Source organism: Macrotis lagotis, chromosome X, assembly GCF_037893015.1.
Source record: "Macrotis lagotis isolate mMagLag1 chromosome X, bilby.v1.9.chrom.fasta, whole genome shotgun sequence".
Classification (NCBI taxonomy): Eukaryota; Metazoa; Chordata; class Mammalia; order Peramelemorphia; family Peramelidae; genus Macrotis; species Macrotis lagotis.
In genome coordinates this window covers 418150198-418169935 of record NC_133666.1, presented here as the reverse complement: position 1 = coordinate 418169935, position 19738 = coordinate 418150198, and the positions used below count along the sequence as shown (strand labels likewise).

Here is a 19738-nt window from a genome sequence, read left to right as displayed (position 1 = left end):
CTATACTCAGTCTATACCCTGAAGAGATCATGAAAAAGGGTAAAAATATCACTTGTACAAAATTATTAATAGCAGCTCTGTTTGTGGTGGCAAAGAATTGGAAATTGAGGGGATGTCCTTCAATTGGGGAATGGCTAAACAAGTTGTGGATATGTATGTATGTAATAGAACACTATTGTTCTATTAGAAACCAGGAGAGATGGGATTTCAGAGAAGTCTGGAAAGATTTGCATGAATTGATGCTGAGCTAGATGAGCAGAACTAGAAGAACATTATACACTGTAACAGCAACATGGGAGTGATGATCATCCTTAATGGAAGTGCTCATTACATCAGTGCAATAATCAGGGATAATTTTAGGGTATCTGCGATAGAGAAAACCATCTGTATCCAGAGAAAGAACTGTGGTGTTTAAACAAAGACCAGGGGCGGCTAGGTGGCGTAGTGGATAAAGCACTGGCCCTGGAGTCAGGAGTACCTGGGTTCAAATCTAGCTGTGTGGCCTTGGGCAAGCCACTTAACCCTGTTTGCCTTGCAAAAACCCCCCCAAAAAATAAAGATCCAAATATTTAGACTGAACTCAGGAAATCTGAAGGGGTAGGGGAGACTACTTAGATTGAGACAGTGGAGTGGAGAATGCTTAGGAGTTCTTTGGGACATGGTAAATACTACAACTTGGCTGTATGTATAGGAACATAGTGGGAGATATGTTGGATATGTTGCATATTAGGGTCTTAAAATGAAATACCTCAAATGACAGGCTCAAAAGTTCTTACCTATTTGACAATGGAAAGCTATTGAAAATTTTAAAGCAAGGGCAGCTACTGGTTTAGGACTCAAGAAAATTGGTCTTGAACATTATGTGAGCTAGTGTCAGTCTCTTAAACATTCAAAACTTCTTTTTCCTCAGCTATAAAATGGGGCTAGTAGAACTTGCACTATTTATAATACTAGGTGTTTGTGAGGAGACTGTTAGGTAAACATTTTTTAAAATGCTGGTTTTATTAAACTTGTGACTAAGTTATCCTTTGGGAAGATTTAACTAAGATGGTAGGCTGCTGAGCAGATTAGGACAAGAACATGACTTTAGGCTAACTAAATAGGAACTGAATTAGTCTAGATCCAGATTTAACTGCATTAGTCTGAATGAAAGATAAAATGAGCTCTTGAATTCACATAGGGGGATTGAAAAGGAGAAGGATCCATGGGAAAGCTCAGTTGGGGAAATATTCAACATATTTTGGCATAGTTTTTGTGTTCAGCACATACTATCCCTCCTTTACCCTTATTCCATAACTCAGAACCCTTAGATATGATCCCTCAGTTTTTGATCCTTTCTTCTAATTCCTAAGGACCTTCTTCTCTATTTATCCTATTCATCTCATGCACTTCTGTCTCTTTTGACAGCTTATTGCTGCAATCATCCTTTCTGAGTATACTGATTTCTTCCCTGCTGCCTTTAAATAAGCCCAGCTCTCTTTTCCTTAGAAAGAACACAAATCTTTATATTACCCTGCTATTGTCTGAAATTGACTTCCTTGTTTCACATTTAAACTCCTAGAAAAGGCTGCTTTCATTCATTGCTGTTACTTTACAGTCTTACTTTTTCCCTCACCATTCAACTGAAACTGTTCTCTTTATCTCTTAATAGTTAAATCCAATAACCATATTTTTGCAATATTTAATGTGATTGACCACCTTTTTTTTCTGGTTATTCTTCTGGGCTTTTTAATACTTTTCTGTTTTTGTTTCTCCTACTTTTCTGGTCAGTCTCCTTTCTTGGATCATCACCATTTGCTTAACTGACAAGCATTTATTAAGCATTTAGTGTGAGGCAGACGTTGTGCTAGATTTAGGGGATACTAAGACAGATGTGAAGTAGTCCCTGCCCTTTCAAAGTTTGATAGGAAAAAGTGAGAGAGGTGTGAGTTATACTGGTAACTGGTGTGAACAGGAAAGACCTTATGAAGAAGGAATACAATATTGTGGGTATCCCTCAGAGCTCTGACCTGGGAACTCTTCCTTCTTGGTGTACTTATCAGCTTTCATGGATGCTTACACAGATAATTATTACACAAATGATTCCCAGATACATACATCCATCTTTAGTCTCTTTTTCCTGAACTACAATCCCATATCACCTGTAACCTATGAGATATTTTGAACTGTATGTCCTGCAAGCATTGCAAATTCAATTTGTCCAGACTGGACTAATTTTCTAATTCCATAAAAATACATGTATTTCTGTTAAGGATATCACTATCTTTTTGGTCATCCAGATTGATGAAATTCCCTAAACTCTTCAATCATATCATTGTTCCTGTATCCAGTCACTTAAGTCAGTTCTGTCTTTACAATATCCCTTGTATTCAATTCTTCTCTGCTCTCACATGTCCACAGCTCAAGTTCAGTTAAGTCAATAAATATTTATTAAACATTTTTTTGAGACAGGCACTCTGCTAAACACTAGGTTTGGTCCTCTTCTTAGGACTACTGCAATAGCATCTTAACTAACTTTACTGCTTTCAAGTGTCTTTTCTCTTCAGTCCATCCATGCATCCACCCAACTGCAAAAATAAAGCATTTGACATGTCATTACTCTTCTCAAAAAAAATCTCCTCCATGAGACTTTTCCATAGCTTCCGCCTCTCTCAGAGTTACTTTATATTTTGTACTTTCTTATATATTTCTGTCCTGTTCTCCAAATAGAATGTACACTACTAGAGCAGAAGGATTTTCTTTGATCTCAAATTTCCTGCGACTATCAAGGTTCCTGGCTCATATTAAGAACAAAGTAGAGTTATTGAATGGATGGATTATTCATATATATATATGTGTATATATATATATATATATATATATATATATATATACATATATATATATCATATATCACTTCACTGTCATGATCACTCTTCTTTGGATATTCTCCAATTTGTCAATATTCTTCCTAAAATGTGGCACCCAAAACTGTATACATTACAGTTGGCCTGACAAGAGTGCAGCAGGACTGCAACTTCCCTCTTCTATAAGCCATGTGTCTCTTAATGCATGAGCTTTAATGTCTATCTTGTTGACTTAAGTTAGCCAATGATGATAGTAACATCTTTCCCCTGCCACCTTTATCTGCCTCCATTACCTCTCTGTCTTTTTAACTCTTGGTTGTTTTTCTTCTGACTTTTATCATTCCACTAAAACTGCTTTCTCCAAAGTCTTTAATGATCTTTAATTGCCCTAATAGTAATTTTCAATGACAATTGATCTCAATCCTCATCCTTCTTGTCTTCTCAGCAGCCTTTGACACTATTTACCCCAAACACCCTCTTCTTGATACTCTCTTCTCTAGATTTTTTTTTTTTAATGACAGTATTCTCTCTGTTAGTCTGACAATTCATTTTCAATCTCCTTTGCTGGAACTTCAGCTTGTTCATCCGTTCCCAACAGTGGGAACCCCCCCCCCCATCCCAAGACTCTGTAATGGATTCCTTTCTCTTCTCCCATTATTTTTTGTTCTCATCAGTTCACCTGATTCAGATATCTCTAAACTGATAATTTTCAGATCATTTCATCTAGTTCTAACCTCCCTCTTAATCTCCAGCCTCTCATCTCTACCTGCTTAAGGAACATTTCAAAATGGATATCCCTTTGACATCTTAAATTCAACATATCCAAAGCTGAACTTATCTTTCTCCATCAAGTCCCTCCTCCTTCCAGACTTCCCTATTACTGTGGATCACATTCTCCCAGTCATCCAGGTCACAACCTAAGTGTCATCCTCAACTTCGCACTCTGACCTCCTTACACATTTCCAGTCTGTTACACCCCCGTCAGAAAACTTCGTACCTTCATAAACTACCTTAAATATGCCCTCTTTCTCCCCTGATACTGCCACTATTTTCTCTATTGACACTGTAGTTCTTTATCACCTCATATCTGTAATTGCCTTCTGATTGGTCCTTGCCTCAACTTTCTTCACACTCCAACTTATCTATCACCAACTGTCAGAGATCTTCTTAAAGCTCAGCTATGACCATATTTAATCCTCCTATTCAATAAACTTCTGTGATTACCTTTTACCTCAAGGACCAAATATAAAGTCCTCAATTTGGCTTTTGACACCCTTTATAACCTATTCCTTTCCTTTCTTTTTCATCTTGTAGCTCACTCTCCTCCACATACTCTTAGAATCAGTGATCCTGGTCACCTTCACACACTACTCCATCTGCTCACTCCTTGGATTTAAACTGGCTATTTCCCATGCTTAGAATTCTCTCCTTCATTTCTTTCTTCTCACTTTACTAACTTCTTCAAGTCTTCAGCTAAAGTTTTATCTTCTTCAAGAAACCTTTGCCAAATCACCTTAATCTTAATGTCTTTATTCTGAATACATTTTGTTTGTATGTACATACATAGTTTTTATGTTGTCCCCTGTAGACTGTGAACGCTATGAGATCAAAGATAATTTTTCCCCTGTTCTGGTGTTTAGTACAGTTCCTAGTACATAGTAGGTGGTTAATAAATACTAGTTGACTTAATTTACATTGCTTTGTCACTGTTCAACTCATTTAATAGTTGCAGTAGCTAATTACTTATTTGTTCTACCCTGGAGGTTAGCTTATCTTTCTTTACAATCCACTTCTGAAATGCTTATTAAATCTATACTTTAAATATATCTGTATATTAGGAAATTGTGGTATAAAGTAGTGGTTCCCAACTCTTTTTTTTTTAAGCACAAAGGCTCTCTTATCATTAAGAAATTTTGTAGACCTTCCATATGATAATTATATTATCAAATTGTTGATTAAGAAAATACATAATAAAAGATACTATGAATCAAGTAATTTGTATTTTGTAATCACACATACATTATATATATTTGAAAAATAGTGATATGTTAAATATATTTATTCAGTCTATAGAATATTTACTTCTTTATTTTATTGACCCATATTGCATATTTTGTCAAAGTTAAATATGGATCAAAATGACAAAACTTGCTTTATATAGAGATTCTAAAGCCCCTTATTATAACTCTTAATGGGAAAAACCCTTGTTTGATGAATGCAGCTATTGGGCACATATCTGACCATAAGAGTTTTTTTAGATGTATTTGGTATTACAGACAGTATATTACTATCATTTTCTAAAAGTATATATTATCTCATAATTCTTTCTTTTTCTTGTTTTTCAGAGGCTTTTTTTGCCTTGTTTATGCTGTCCACTATCCTATTTAGACTCAATTCCTATATCTGTCCTCCTCCCTTCCTTCAAGGCCCTAGGGTCACATCTTCCTTAAAACTTGCTTGACCCCTCCATCCTACAACAATTAGATTGTAAATTCCAAGTATAGTGTTTCTCTTTGTATCCTTAGCATAATAGCTTCCTCATAATAGGCATTTAATATATTTTCATTTACTTGAATAATTTGGAGGATGGACAAGAAAGTATACCAAGCCAGTGGATGATTTGGAGCTGAAAAGTATAAGCTTCAAATTTAAGCTTAAAATTTTTAATGACTGGAATACTTCCTGTTATAAGGGGAAATTAATTTGAAGTACATTTATTTAAAAAAATTGTACAAGTTGAGTTTAATGGTATAACAGAAAAGCATCTCTCAGACTTAATATAGACAGGCTGAATATATCCAATATGAACTTTTTTTTTTTTTAAATCAAGCAGGCTACAGGGTTAAATAAATAAATCTTTATAGTCAGTATTGGTAAGACCTCTATTGGAATTAAGTGTCCTGTGCTTATCATTTAATATTAGAAAATTAGATAAGGTCCTTGGATGATCAGGATTAATTGAAACCTTCCCTCTGTGAATAGTTGCTAACTCCATTAAAGAGAGAAGGTAAAATTAGAGAGGAAAATTGGTATAAAGAAAGATTGTGCTAACTTTTCTATTGATCTATAAGAGCAAATCATCTTTGTTGATGGCTTCTGAATGCTGGTTAAATATCCAGAATAACCATTTCTGCATGATCAAAAAAATCCAACCTTACAACCTAGGCCTAACCCCGAAATGATAATTTATTAACTTCAAATAAAATTTGATGTACAGATTCCAGTACAAGCAGAATAAAGTTATGTTAAAGTTAAAGAGACTTAGTATTCCCAGAAAATGTGGTCTGCTAAAGAGTTCAGGAGTTGGTCTGAGCAAATGTGAAAGGATTCACTTAAAAAATGGACTCCAACCCAGAAGAATATAGGAACAAAAAAACAGTTTATTTAGGTATTGCTGTGGTTAGTAGAGTAAGGGACAGCAACAGTAACAATAGCTGCCATAAAAGGGTAAGCAGTAAGAAAAGGTATAGAATCATGATAATTTGTTTGGATGGGGATCATGCTCCCCAAGAGTGGGCTGACCTTGCTAAGGAAGATTTAGCCAAATAGAGTGTTTTTAAAGGGAAAGGAAGATGAGATAATTAGGTATTTGTTGGAGGCTGTAACTCCTGGGAGATGAGGGTAATTAGGGATTTGTAGTTGAGAGGCAGTTGCTGGAAGACTTAATCCTTTCAGGCTAGGGCAGGGATCAATTTTTTTTTTTTTTTTTTGTGGATGGGTGCTTATCTTGTGCCTTGGGGCAGGGATTTTTCTTGCTTTGGAGGAACTAGGTAAGATGCTAAAAAAGTTCTTTGACTTGTTTCCCTTAGTTTGGACAATGAGATAGGGGTCAGTTTTAATGTAAGATACTTGGTCAGGGAAGAGGAAACAGATTGGTTTCTCTGTCCAATAATCCTTGATTGCATCAGGAATACTAGTAAGTATTTATGTATTAATTAGCATTCCATATAGTCTAATTGAATAGCATTATATATGTGTGTATATATTTACATTTATAATACACTTTTATAATTTGCCAAGTGTTTCCTTATGTTAATTTTCCCTTTTATAGATAAAAGAAATTAATATTTAGAGAATTTTGTGAATTGGCTAAAGTCATGAAACTAGAAAGTATCCAAACCAACTAGGAAGTAAAAGAACCTCCGCTTAAATCTCCAGATCTTCAATATTGGTTGTCTAATGATCCTTTTATTTCATGTCAATATAAAACATTGTATTTGTATAACCTCTTCAAAAAATCCTTATATGTATGAGTATTCAATCATGTCTGACTCTTTTCTAAATTTATTTACACATTACTATGGATTTTAAAGTAAGAGGAAATTGAGCAGTAACACGGGATGTATTTCATAAGGAAATCATTTGGGTTCCTTAAGAAAGTAGCAAAATTAAGAAAGTAAGAGTAGTTGTTAGGGTATTGTAAGTCTGATAACAGCAGCCAGCAGGTTATAAAGGGGTAGTTTTGGGGAAAGGTATAAGGGAAGAGTTAGGGTGGTACTAGGAAGAGATTAAGGACTGGGTATCCCAGACTGCAAGTCACATAGACTGCCCTAAGGGGTCAAGTTAGTATCTTCAAGTAGTATCTGTAAGGTAGACAATGGGATGGGTGTGGGTGCAGTAGTTTAAACATTTAATCCTTTTTGACTAGTGCAGGGATTTGCCTAGTCCTTGCCAGGGAGCAAGATACTTCATTAAAGTTCTTTGACCTCATCTTTGCTAGTAAATAAACTTTTTTAGTCCCCAAAATCTAGCTTTTGTTTAATGATATGTTCAAAGTTATCTCTAAATGAATTATTTTTTTAATCAAAGTTTGTTTTGTCAAAAAAAACTAGTTATCATTGTTGATGAATAAATATCCAGAATATTTAGTTTATTTCTTTGGATACTTTTTTTTATTGGTATGCTGCTGTAGGGAAACACTGGATTTGAGATCAGAAAATTTGAATTCAATATGAACTTTAATAGTAAGCTGAAACTATAATCAACTAATTGTGAATGTGAGGATATATCTACCCAGGGTACTTTATTATTAATTAAAATATCACATAAGCATCTCTCAGTTATTAGTCTTTTGTAATCAGAAAAGTTAACTTTCCAAGGACCTCTCATAACTGTCTTCTTAGAAGCCTGGTGAGCACTGAGCCTGGAATCAGGGAGACCTGGGTTTAAATTCAGCCTCAAACTCTTCCTGGCTGTTTGACTCTGGGCAAGTCACTTAACTTCTATTTGCTTCAGTTTTTCAACTGTTAAATGGAGAAAATAATTTCCCAGGGTTGTGAGACTCAAATAATAATTGTGGAGGACTTAGTAGTTTCTGAACAAAATAAGTGCATATATAAATGTTAGCTAACCTGTCTATTATTATTGTTCATGTAAAGTAAATGTCTGATTTAAAGTCTAGAGACCTGGGTTCAAACCAATCAATAGTAGCTATGGGATGAATGGTAAAATGAGTGAAATTCAGTTTTGCCATCTATAAAGTGAAAATAACAAAACACTGCCTTAATGATAAGGTTTTTATGAGAAAAATAGATCCTAAAATGCTATAAATATATGACTTGTTGGAGTGGGGCAGAAAAAGGGAAAAAATACTATTTGGAAATACTGGTGTTTCTCTTGTCAGAGATCCTTTCTTTTGTCTTTCTGACTATTATGTGAAGTTTGAAAACACATGAAGATTTTTTGAAACATTTTTTTGTATGAACTTTAAAAGTTCTTCAGGAGAAGAAAAGTTAGTTTTTCTAGGGAGTTTTGGTGCTTGATGAAGGAATTGAATGCTTTTAATTGCTTCTTAGACACACATACACAACATAGTGTTAACATATCATATTTGTACAGATGACTTATAGCATGGGTTTATTCCTACTAGTTAGTGTTTCACAGGCATACATTTGTAGAGATTAGCTTCTGAAGGCAGTTTTGTTTGATTAAATGCTTTTCTTTCCTATTTATCTAACTTTTGAAAAATTGACTGCATGTATAAATATACACAATTAATGCAAATATTGAAAAAATAGTAATGGGAAGGGGAGATTATGAACTTTCATACTCAGTATATATCTTGTATATGGTTTGTATTTAACAAATGCTTGTTGATTGACAAGTTAATTCCTGTGACAAGGGAGTAGTATAGTGGACAAAAATCTGCCTCCTAAGAATTTTTATTTCAACTAGATTTTCAGTCTGACTAGATTTTTATTGAATCTAGCTTGAATCAAAAGGTATCTCATATTTATTTCCCAGACATGATTAGAGATTAGATTTACATTTGTGGTAAATATTTCTTATAAGAACTTCTATTCTGGGGCGGCTAAATTGTGTAGTGGATAGAGCACCAGCCCTGGAGTCAGGAGTGCCTGAGTTCAAATCCAGCCTCAGACACTTAGTAATTATCTAGCCACTTTAACCCCATTTGCCCTGCAAAAACCTAAAATAATTAAACAAACAAACAAACAAACATAAACAAATAAATAAATAAAAGAACTTCTGTTCTTAGTTGAGTGAGCAGAACCTTAACAACAGATTATGAAAGTACCAACTATGATAGATCCAGCTCCACTCAGCAGTTCAGAGATCAAGGACTTTATAATTCTAAGTTTAAATTCCTTAACTTTTTGGAAAGTTTTGTGTCTAAATAATCCATTAATAATAAGTCAGTTTTGGAGAATGAAAATACTTCTTTCTTTTATACATTTGAAGTTCCTCAAAACAAGTACCAAGTATGATTTGGATGGGGGAAGAGTACTTCAGGAATGGAGTTTCTTTTTTTTTATTGAAATTTTATTTTAATTTTCCAATTACATGCAATGATAGTTTTTCAGCATTCATCCATTTGCAAATTTATGAGTTTCACATTTTTCTACCACTCTCCCTTCCGTCCTATCTCCCCATAGTGCCAAATCATCTGGTAAAATTTGTATATATACATTCCTGTTTAACATATTTGCATATTAGTCATGCCGTGAAAGAAGAATTAGAACTAAGGGGAAAGGGAAAAAACATGAGAGAGGAAAAACATAAAAATGTTTTAAAAAAGAGTATATAATATATTTTGCTCTGCATCCAGATTTCCTCTGGATGTGGATATAGGTCTCTCATAGGTCTCTCAGGGTTGTTTTTGATCTCTGAACTATTGAGTGGAGCTGCATCCATCATAGTTGATACTCTCACAATGCTGTTGTTAATATGTATAATATTCTCTTGGTTCTGCTCACCTCACTAAGATTAGAAGTTCTTATAAGAAATACTTAGCACAATGTAAACAAAAGAACTTTGGATACTTATAGGTAGCATTTTTTCCCTTGGCTAGCTTTGGGGGGGGGTATCAAAAAGAAAATGCTTAAAGGTTCTTTAAAAAATAAATCATTGAATAACTTGGAAATATGAGCCTTGCTTTGTATTGATTTTGGGCAATGACTATATTAATACGTGTTGATAGACTTTAAATTGCCGCACTTGTACTCCAGTTTTTAAAATGTCATTTTCTTAATCCTAGAACATATTTTGGTTGTTTGTGTTTATATTCAGCCAGTAAACATTTCTTCATTTCTTTAACAATTTAGCTTCCAAAATTTCCATAGGTATCTGGCCCATTGGCTTGTTTCTGCCACTTCTGGCTTAACAGTCTGTTGTTGAAATTCAGTTATTACAGACAGCAAACACTTGTTTGTTGGGAAAATGTCTTTTTCCTTCAAATGTGTTATATTTAAAACTTTGATCCCTTCTGTGCATTTTTTTTACATAGACTTAGTTATGAGTAAATAGGTGTATTTTTCTTCATAAATGTAAGTATAGAGTTTGCACCATTCCTAAAGCTTGCAATCAGGTCTTGAAAGCAAGTTCATTGTTTTTAGTAATAAAAACCTTTTATAATATTCACGAAATGCTGTCCAATCTCTGCAGGTGCTGAAGAGAAAATTTTGGAAGAGTTTAAAGAAACACACAATGCAGACTCTCCAGATTTTCAGCTCCAGGCAATGATCCAGGCTGCTGGCAAGCTAGTACTGATTGACAAGCTGCTGCCAAAACTGAAGGCTGGTGGCCACAGGGTGCTTATCTTTTCCCAGATGGTGCGCTGCTTGGACATACTGGAAGACTACCTCATTCAAAGACGGTAAGGGCAACAGTATAATAACAAAAATGAAATAAAAATCAACCTACAAATATTAACTTTTTGAGAATCTAAAAGTGACACTTGTGATAAATATGAAAACTGAACCACTAGAGTTTGTTTTATATCAGTGATCTAACTGATAGCAAGATAGAGGGGAGGTGGGAAACACTCTTAGGACATTCCTCTTTAATTGTATTTTGCGTAATGGCTTCAGTATTGTTGCTTTGTAGATTTTACTGGGCTATCCTGTAGTTCAACATTTGTTGTTTTTTTTTTTTATGGAGAAGGTGAGAGTCAATTCTCATCAAGAAAATAAATTACATTGGAGTTGACTGAAAATTATTTTGGGATTATGTGTGATAGTTATTTTTATGAGTCAAATTTTACATTGGAAGGAAAAAATTGTTTTCAGAAGGGGAGAGATGTCTATTAATTTTTTAAACAAAGAAAAAAGATAGCCCCTCATTGCTGTGAATTAAAATACTGGTTCATTATCTGTATAATGAAAGAGTTTGACTAAATGATCTTTTAAGATTCCTTATAGCTCATACATATTATGACTTTACATATTATTATTATTCTGCTAGTAAATAAACATGTCCATCATACTGAATAGTATGAATATCTAATTTGTATTGGGTTGAGGAGAATAAGGATTTAGAGAAACACAATATGACCTTGCCAGACCTTTTTGTGATATTAATCTATTTCAGGTACCCATATGAAAGGATTGATGGCCGAGTAAGGGGCAACCTTCGCCAGGCAGCTATTGACAGGTTTTCTAGGCCTGACTCTGATAGGTTCGTTTTCCTCCTGTGTACAAGAGCAGGAGGTTTGGGTATTAATCTGACCGCTGCTGATACCTGCATCATCTTTGACTCAGACTGGAATCCCCAAAATGACCTCCAGGTAAACCCAGGAGACAGTTCCTTTTTAACTTTTTTAAAAATAGTATTTAACTATTATGATCCTTAGTAAAAAAGATCAATTAAAAAACATTTATAAAAGTTCTAGGCTCTGGTGCTACAAATATAGTGATTAAAACAATTCCTACTTGTGAGAAGTTTCCATTCTAACAGGGAAGATATCAAGTGTGTGTGTGTGTGTGTGTGTGTGTGTAAAATATGAAGGATATAAGTAATATATAAAGCAGATAATTATAAGATAGGTTACTTAAAATTTTGTTATCTAATTCTGGTTGTAATGCAATAGACTATGCAAAAAAGCCAACTTGTATTACTTTGTTAAGTGTATTAAACATTATAAACTTTGTCTTACTGGCTTATTATTAATATTTAAAAAACATCTATGGGCAGCTAGGTGGCACAGTGGATAAAGCACCGGCCCTAGAGTCAGGAGTACCTGGGTTCAAATCCGGTCTCAGACACTTAATAATTACCTAGCTGTGTGGTCTTGGGCAAACCACTTAACCCCATTTGCCTTGCAAAAACCTAAAAAAACAAAACATCTAAACTCATTGGATCAATTATATTTATTTAATTTGCAAATGAATATTCTTTTTCTCTGTCAGCCTTCACTAATTTCTTTGTTTTCCAGGCCCAGGCTAGATGTCACAGAATAGGACAAAGCAAATCTGTCAAAATCTACAGATTGATCACAAGAAATTCTTATGAAAGAGAAATGTTTGACAAAGCAAGCTTGAAGCTTGGATTGGATAAAGCTGTTTTACAATCCATGAGTGGAAGAGAAAATGCTACAAATGGGGTAAAAAATTAAAAAAAGAAAGAAAGAAAATTTTCCCAAACTCTGTACTTATTCTTTGCTTATTAGTTTATACTTATTTTGGGGGCAAAATAATTTTACTCTCAGAATGTATTAAACATTTATTTGTATTTTGCTTTATTATACCTGAATTTATTATACCTCCTCTCTTTATGAAATAAAGTGTTAATACATTCTATTCCTTGGTCTTAGGTGCAACAACTTTCCAAGAAAGAAATAGAAGATCTTCTACGCAAAGGTGCATATGGTGCACTTATGGATGAAGAGGATGAAGGATCTAAATTCTGTGAAGAAGATATTGATCAGATACTTCTGAGACGGACACATACCATTACTATTGAATCTGAGGGAAAGGGATCTACATTTGCTAAGGTGTGAATTAATCTTTAATATTGAGATCTGATTATTTTAGGAAGCAGCAGAGTAAAGGAAAAACCACTACCTTTTCCTTGATAATTTGCTGTTGTATTGTTAAACCAAGACCTTTCTTGGACCCTGCTATTTATTGAATGAATGATAAATTCAGGAATTGTATGTGTGTTTGTGGGGGTTGGGGGAAAGCTTTTAAACAGAGCTATGATATTGATGTAGATGTCTTCAACTCCAGGCTAGTTTTGTTGCATCTGGAAATAGGACAGACATATCCTTGGATGATCCAAATTTTTGGCAAAAGTGGGCTAAGAAAGCTGAGTTGGATATTGATGCTTTAAATGGACGGGTGAGTAAAAGCCCCATTCAAATACTTATCTCATCTGTAGAACTGTTTTTTACAAGTTTCACATTTCTTTCTGGTTTTGTTTCAGAACAACCTGGTTATTGACACTCCAAGAGTACGGAAGCAAACTCGACTTTATAGTGCTGTTAAAGAAGATGAGCTGATGGAATTTTCAGATTTGGAAAGTGATTCAGAAGAAAAGCCAAGCACAAAGCCCCGGAGACCTCAGGACAAGTCACAGGGTTATGCAAGGAGTGAATGTTTTAGAGTTGAAAAGAATCTTTTAGTTTATGGGTAAGCAAACTTCATTTATAAACTGTTTTAAGTTTTTCCTTATCTTATACTTTTTAGTTACTAAGTTACTGAATTTTGATACATACACAATGTATTCCAGTGATCAAAATCCTAAAACATGAAAGGCAGCATTGAGTCACAAGAGCTCAATTTAAAATTTAGAATGTTGGAAACTTGGGTCCTCCCTCTTGCATTTGCTAATTAGTTGTGTGGCCATAGTTCATTTTTTAACTGCTCAGTCTTTATATAGTGGGGTTCATCCCCATTTTATCTGTCAAGGTTCAAATAAGATAGCATTCATAAAGTACTTAGCATCTGGAAAGCTCTACCTAACGCTTAGGTCTTCATTATTATATAAAGTATATAAAATGGGAGGGTATCTACCTCTAAGGATTGTCTTGAGTATGATCTGTCATGCTAATTAATAATCGTAGAATTGTTTATAATGAGGCAAAAAGTTGGTCCAGTGAAAGTGACAGAGTGGGGCGCCTAGGTGGCATAGTGGATAAAGCACTGGCCCTGGAGTCAGGAGTACCTGGGTTCAAATCCGGTCTCAGACATTTAATAATTTCCTAGCTGTGTGGCCCTGGGCAAGCCATTTAACCCCGTTTACCTTGCAAAAAACCTAAAAACAAACAAAAAAATGTGGCAGAGTTAAATCCTCAGCAATGGGAAGTAACCATTTCTTATCATATATATTGGTCAATATCAGGAGGAAGTTTAGCAAAAGTCCCACTAATCATGAAATATTAGGTGAAATCATAATTTGCTTTTGCTTTTGCATGTAACATCTTTTGCCTTTTTCTAATTGATAATCCCCATAGAATGAATTTCATTGATATAGGTTACATGACATCTTATGTAACAAGTGTATTATCTTTTCTTCTCCAATAGTAACTGTAGCAAAGAACCAAGTTGTAGTCATTGAATACAAGAGGAAAATTGAGATATTGACTTTTTTAGGTTCTGCATTTATTTTGTTTTTATTTTTGTCCTGTCACAAATTAATTTATTCTCTCCTCTTCACTGTTTTAATCCTGTCCTCTTCATATCCCAGCTACCTAAATTCTCAGACCATTTGGGAGGATGATGTGTACATTTCCCTTTTTAGTTTCTACTGTTTAAAGCATTTCTTTTTACCTGTTAACTCAGTATAGAAAATACTTCATTTTCATCACATAAACTTGCAATGAGATTTCTAGTGATGAATTAATTTGTTAAAAATCCATTACAAGTGAATATGTAAGATATAAATATGTAAAATGGTATTATTATAATATGATCTTGAATTAGTCTTTTCATGTCCCTTGACCTTAGTTACTCAAAATAAGTAGTTGGATTTATTATGACCTGCCTTCCTACTCTGAGATACTAAAGTTCTGATGAGGCCTTTGTATTATTATTTTCACCTTTTCTATATTCTTCAATAGTAACTTGTCCCCAAAACAGCTGTATTAAACATTTTGATTTTCTGATTACCTTACAATTAGCTACTTTCCAGGTCTATGCATACCAAGCTTGCTTCCTCTTGTTAGGAGGGCTACACCTTTGTCTAACTCCCATTCTATCTTGTTTACCTTCAGTCAAGTTCCTAACTGCTGTGTGCCAGGGTTACAAAAAAGAGGTAAAAGGCAGTCCCTGTCCTCAAGGAACTTACAGTCTAATATGGAGGAAACAATAAGCTAACAAATATATCTATATCTTTATATATTTATACATATCTAAAAGTATATAGAGAACAAATTAGGGAATAATTAACAGAAGGAAAATATAAGAAAAGGAAATGAGAAAAACTTTCTATAAAAGATGGGAATGTAATTGAGACTTAAGGGAAGCCAGGGAAGTCAGTCTGTGGAATTGAGAAAGGAGAGTATTAGGCATGGAGACAGCCAGCAAAAATCCCTGTTGACAAGAGATGGAGTAACTTGTTACTGGAACAGCCAAGAGACTGGTATCACCAGATCAAAGAATGTGGTAGGCTGGAAGGTATAAGACTACAGGAAAGCTAGGGGGGGGACTATGACTGGCTTTGAATGCCAAAGAAACAATTTGTATTTGAAACTGGAGGCATAAAGAACCACTGGAGTTTTTTTGAGTAAGGGAGAGACTTGATTGGATATGCAGTCTAGGAAAATCACTTTGGTGACTGAATGTAGGATGAAGGAGTAGGGAGAGACTTTTAGCTGGATAGACCCATTAGTAGGGTATTTCAATAGTCTAGGCATGAAGTGATGAGGGCCTTTACTAGAGTGGTGATGGTGTCAGAAGGGGATATATTTTGAGAAATGTTGCAAAGGTGAAATCAACAGGCCTTGGCAACAACTTAGATATGAAGACCGGGAGGGGGTTGGGGTGTCAGAGATGGTGTTGCCCTCTATAGTAATAAGGAAGGTAGTGGGTAGGGAGGGATAATGATACACATTGATTTTGGGATATCTACTGAGCATCTAGTTTGATATCTCTGAAAGGTAGTTGAAAATGCAATGTTGGAGGTCAGCAGAGAAACTGGGACAGAATAAGGTAATCTGACTTCATTACAGAGATGGTAAATCCATAAGAGCTGATGAAATCATCAAGTGAACTAGAATAGAAGAAGAGAATACGGTCAAGACTGAACTCTGAGGGATGCCTATGATTAGAAAAGCATGATCAGAATGAGATCCAGAGGGGCAGCTAGGTGGTGTAGTGGATAGAGCACCAGCCCTGGAGTCAGGAGTACCTGAGTTCAAATCCAGCCTCAGACACTTAATAATTACCTAGCTGTGTGGCCTTGGGCAAGCCACTTAACCCCATTGCCTTGCAAAAACCTAAAAAAAGAAAAAATGAGATACAGCAAAGGAGACTTGAGAAAGAATGGATATAAAGAGGATAGGAACCAGAAGAAAGTGGCATCTCAAAAAGATCAAGGAGGAGAGAGAGATCAGTGGTATCAGAAGTTTCAGGAAAGTCAAGGAGAGTGAGGACTGATAAAAGTTCATTGTATTTTGCAACTAAGAGATCATTGGTAACTTTGGAAATACCAGTTTTGATGAAATGATAAAGCGGTAAGCCAAATTGTAAGAAAGCAAGAGAAAACTGAAAGGAGAAAAAAGTTGTAAATGACCTTTTCAAGGAATTTAGCTACAAAGAATAGAAGAAATTTAAGAAAATAGTCAGGAGGGAAGAATCAAATGAAGATTTTTTTTCAAGCTGGGGAAGATAATATATTTAAAGATGGTGAGAACAAGCCAGTAAAAACAGATTAAAAATAAATGGTAGATGGCCTTAGGCAAGCCCTTAACCCCATTGCCTTGCAAAAACATAAAAAATGGTAGAGTGAGGATAACAGAGGTGGCAATCTGTTGGAAAATATATGAAGGATTGACATTACTTGAACTACAGGGATTAGCTTTTGTAACAAATAAGGCCACTTAATCATGTAAGACAGTGTGAAAGAGAAGATAATAGTAGAAGACTTCAGAGTGATAGGAGATGAGGAAGAGAGAAGACTAAATGCCTTACTGTGAATGATCTCAACATTTTCTGTAAAATATGAGAAAAGGATTTCAGTTGAGAGGTTTGGAGTGGGGGTGGGGAAGATTGAGGAGGGATGAAAAAGTTGGGAAGCAGCACTGTGGAGAGTGAGAGGAATAGTGAGTTGATAAGGGAGGTATAGTAGGATTACCTCAAAGTAGTGAGGGCCTATTGAGATTATTTGATAATAAGATTTTAGTAGACCCAGTCAGCATGATTTTCTCCATGGTTCTTCATCATGTATATAGGAACATCAGTGCCAAGTGGTGGGAGTGATCCAAGGCTGAGATTTGGCAGGGCATAATCAGCAATATGATAAGGGAATTGGAGATTTAAAAGATTAGGACAATATAGAGTTGGATTGGAGAGTCTCTGGAAGATGGTCTGGGAGAGTTGATGGTTTAGATCACAGTATAGATGAAGAATAGGAAAAAACAGAGGACAAAGGAAAACTAATTTGATTATGATTAGATGAGGGATTGATTTCAGAATTCTTGAACATGGAGGTACTTACTATATTTGTGGAAGATAGCAAGATCAAGATTATGTCTATCTCCTTTTGTGACTAAGGTGGAATACAAGAGTAGCTTGTTGGAAGTGAGAAGGTTGAGGAACTTGGTTAGGAAATTTGAATGAGTGTTGCTTTCTGTGTGTGTGTTTATGTGTGTGTCTTAATATGAGGACAGGAGTTGGGGAGAGAAAAATTGTGAACCTTGTACTGAACTCATTGAGGAAGAAAGGTTTGTAGAAAGCAGCTACCAGGATTTTGATTGGGTGGATTACATGAATAGCATGAACCTCAGAGGAAGAAAGATTATTGAGTCATGGAGATAGGGGAAGAACCTAGAAGTGGCAGTGCAGAATAAGGTATTTCCCAACTCCCTTGTCTCAGCCAGACATTCTGAGCTGAGCAGAATGACTGAAGATGTGGCCAGTACTGGAAAGAATATTTCTACAAATATCTATGGGATAGCCATGTTTCTTCCTTTCTCCTTCTACTAGTATGTTGATTATTTCAATTTTTCTTTTGAATGGCTGGCACTATTGAGTGCTTTTATTATTTGATTGCTACTCCTTTTTCAGAAACTGAAAGCACTTTACAGTTTTTCTCATTAATTTTCATGACAACCCTTTGAAAAATATTGAGGAGAAATACTAGCATAACACTCATTACTGAACTGTTCTTTTCAGGGTGGTAATTCCTAACCTTGAACTATTCCTCTAGTTTAAAAGTTAAGGAGCATAAAATCATGCAAATATTGATTCCAATATTTTCTAATATCCCTGGATTCCATTAGTGTTTTAGGGCAGCCCACTGCAGCTGATTTGGAAGACCCACGTTAGGCAGATATACCTGATTATTTTTAGGGTAGTTTAGTTGCTACATTTACAAGCAGTGAACTTATTGCCTACTATGTAAAATATATATTCAGTTCTTGGATACTAAATTTCCATGATTTAACCTGTAAAAAAAAATTATCATTAGTATTGACCAAGAATTTCACAATACAACTGATCTGTGAAGATTTAAATGAAAGATAGGTAAATACCAATGTAATATCAACACACTGACTATTTTCTCTACAGTTGGGGTCGGTGGACTGACATCCTTTCTCATGGACGTTACAAACGTCAGCTAACTGAACAAGATGTGGAAACCATCTGTCGGACTATCCTAGTCTACTGTCTCCATCATTACAAAGGAGATGAAAATATCAAAAGCTTCATTTGGGATCTGATCACTCCAACAGCTGATGGCCAGACCAGAGCCTTGGTTAATCATTCTGGTATGTTGGTGTCATTGTACTACTTGGGGTTCATTGATGGCAAAGAGCTGGCTAAGACCTGTGTGACATACTGCTGTTAAAAAGATGTAACATAAACCCTATATTTTCCTGTCTCTTAAGTATAAATATCTGACTCTGACACTGCAATTTGGTTGGTGAAAAGCTTTTATTATTATTATAGGCTTATCAGCACCAGTGCCAAGGGGAAGGAAGGGAAAGAAAGTGAAAGCCCAGAGTGCACAGCCAGTGCTGCAGGATGCTGATTGGCTGGCAAGCTGCAACCCAGATGCCTTGTTTCAGGAGGATAGCTATAAGAAGCATTTGAAACATCATTGTAACAAGTAAGCTTTTAAAGGATTTATATCTGTGAGCACTGTTTCTTTTTGAAATGTGTGGTGTTTTTTGTTTTTTTGTAAAAGCTCCTGGAATGTGTGTTAAGTATCTTTGCATAGCTGTGCTGTTTCTCTTGAAGTGTCAGAACAACTCAGGTGATGCTTGGATGCATAGTTATCAAGTTTTTAAAGATGATTTATTTCCAACAAACATTTGGTAGAGAGTTACGGTCAGTTTATATAATATGGATTCAACATTTAGGTAACTTGTGAAAAAAATTGTCAGTAGAAGGAGATTTTACTCACTCCTCTGCTCTCCTTTCTTCTCTTCTTCCATATTCTTGTCTCATCACACTCCCAAAATTAACATTTTCCAACTAGAATGTGGGAATTTA

At 35.1% G+C, this 19738-nt stretch overlaps 1 protein-coding gene across 6 annotated transcripts in view; it reads left to right on the top strand.

The window, feature by feature from the left end:
* Nucleotides 1-19738, top strand: part of CHD7 (chromodomain helicase DNA binding protein 7) — a 231432-nt gene that overhangs the window by 189826 nt on the left and 21868 nt on the right. For all 6 annotated transcript variants that reach the window (XM_074204185.1, XM_074204183.1, XM_074204186.1 and 3 more), the window contains 8 exons: nucleotides 10749-10959; nucleotides 11673-11868; nucleotides 12517-12684; nucleotides 12895-13074; nucleotides 13310-13420; nucleotides 13506-13711; nucleotides 18812-19011; nucleotides 19193-19352. In XM_074204185.1, coding sequence (XP_074060286.1) covers nucleotides 10749-10959; nucleotides 11673-11868; nucleotides 12517-12684; nucleotides 12895-13074; nucleotides 13310-13420; nucleotides 13506-13711; nucleotides 18812-19011; nucleotides 19193-19352 — 1432 coding nt within the window. The remainder of the gene's footprint in view (nucleotides 1-10748; nucleotides 10960-11672; nucleotides 11869-12516; nucleotides 12685-12894; nucleotides 13075-13309; nucleotides 13421-13505; nucleotides 13712-18811; nucleotides 19012-19192; nucleotides 19353-19738) is intronic.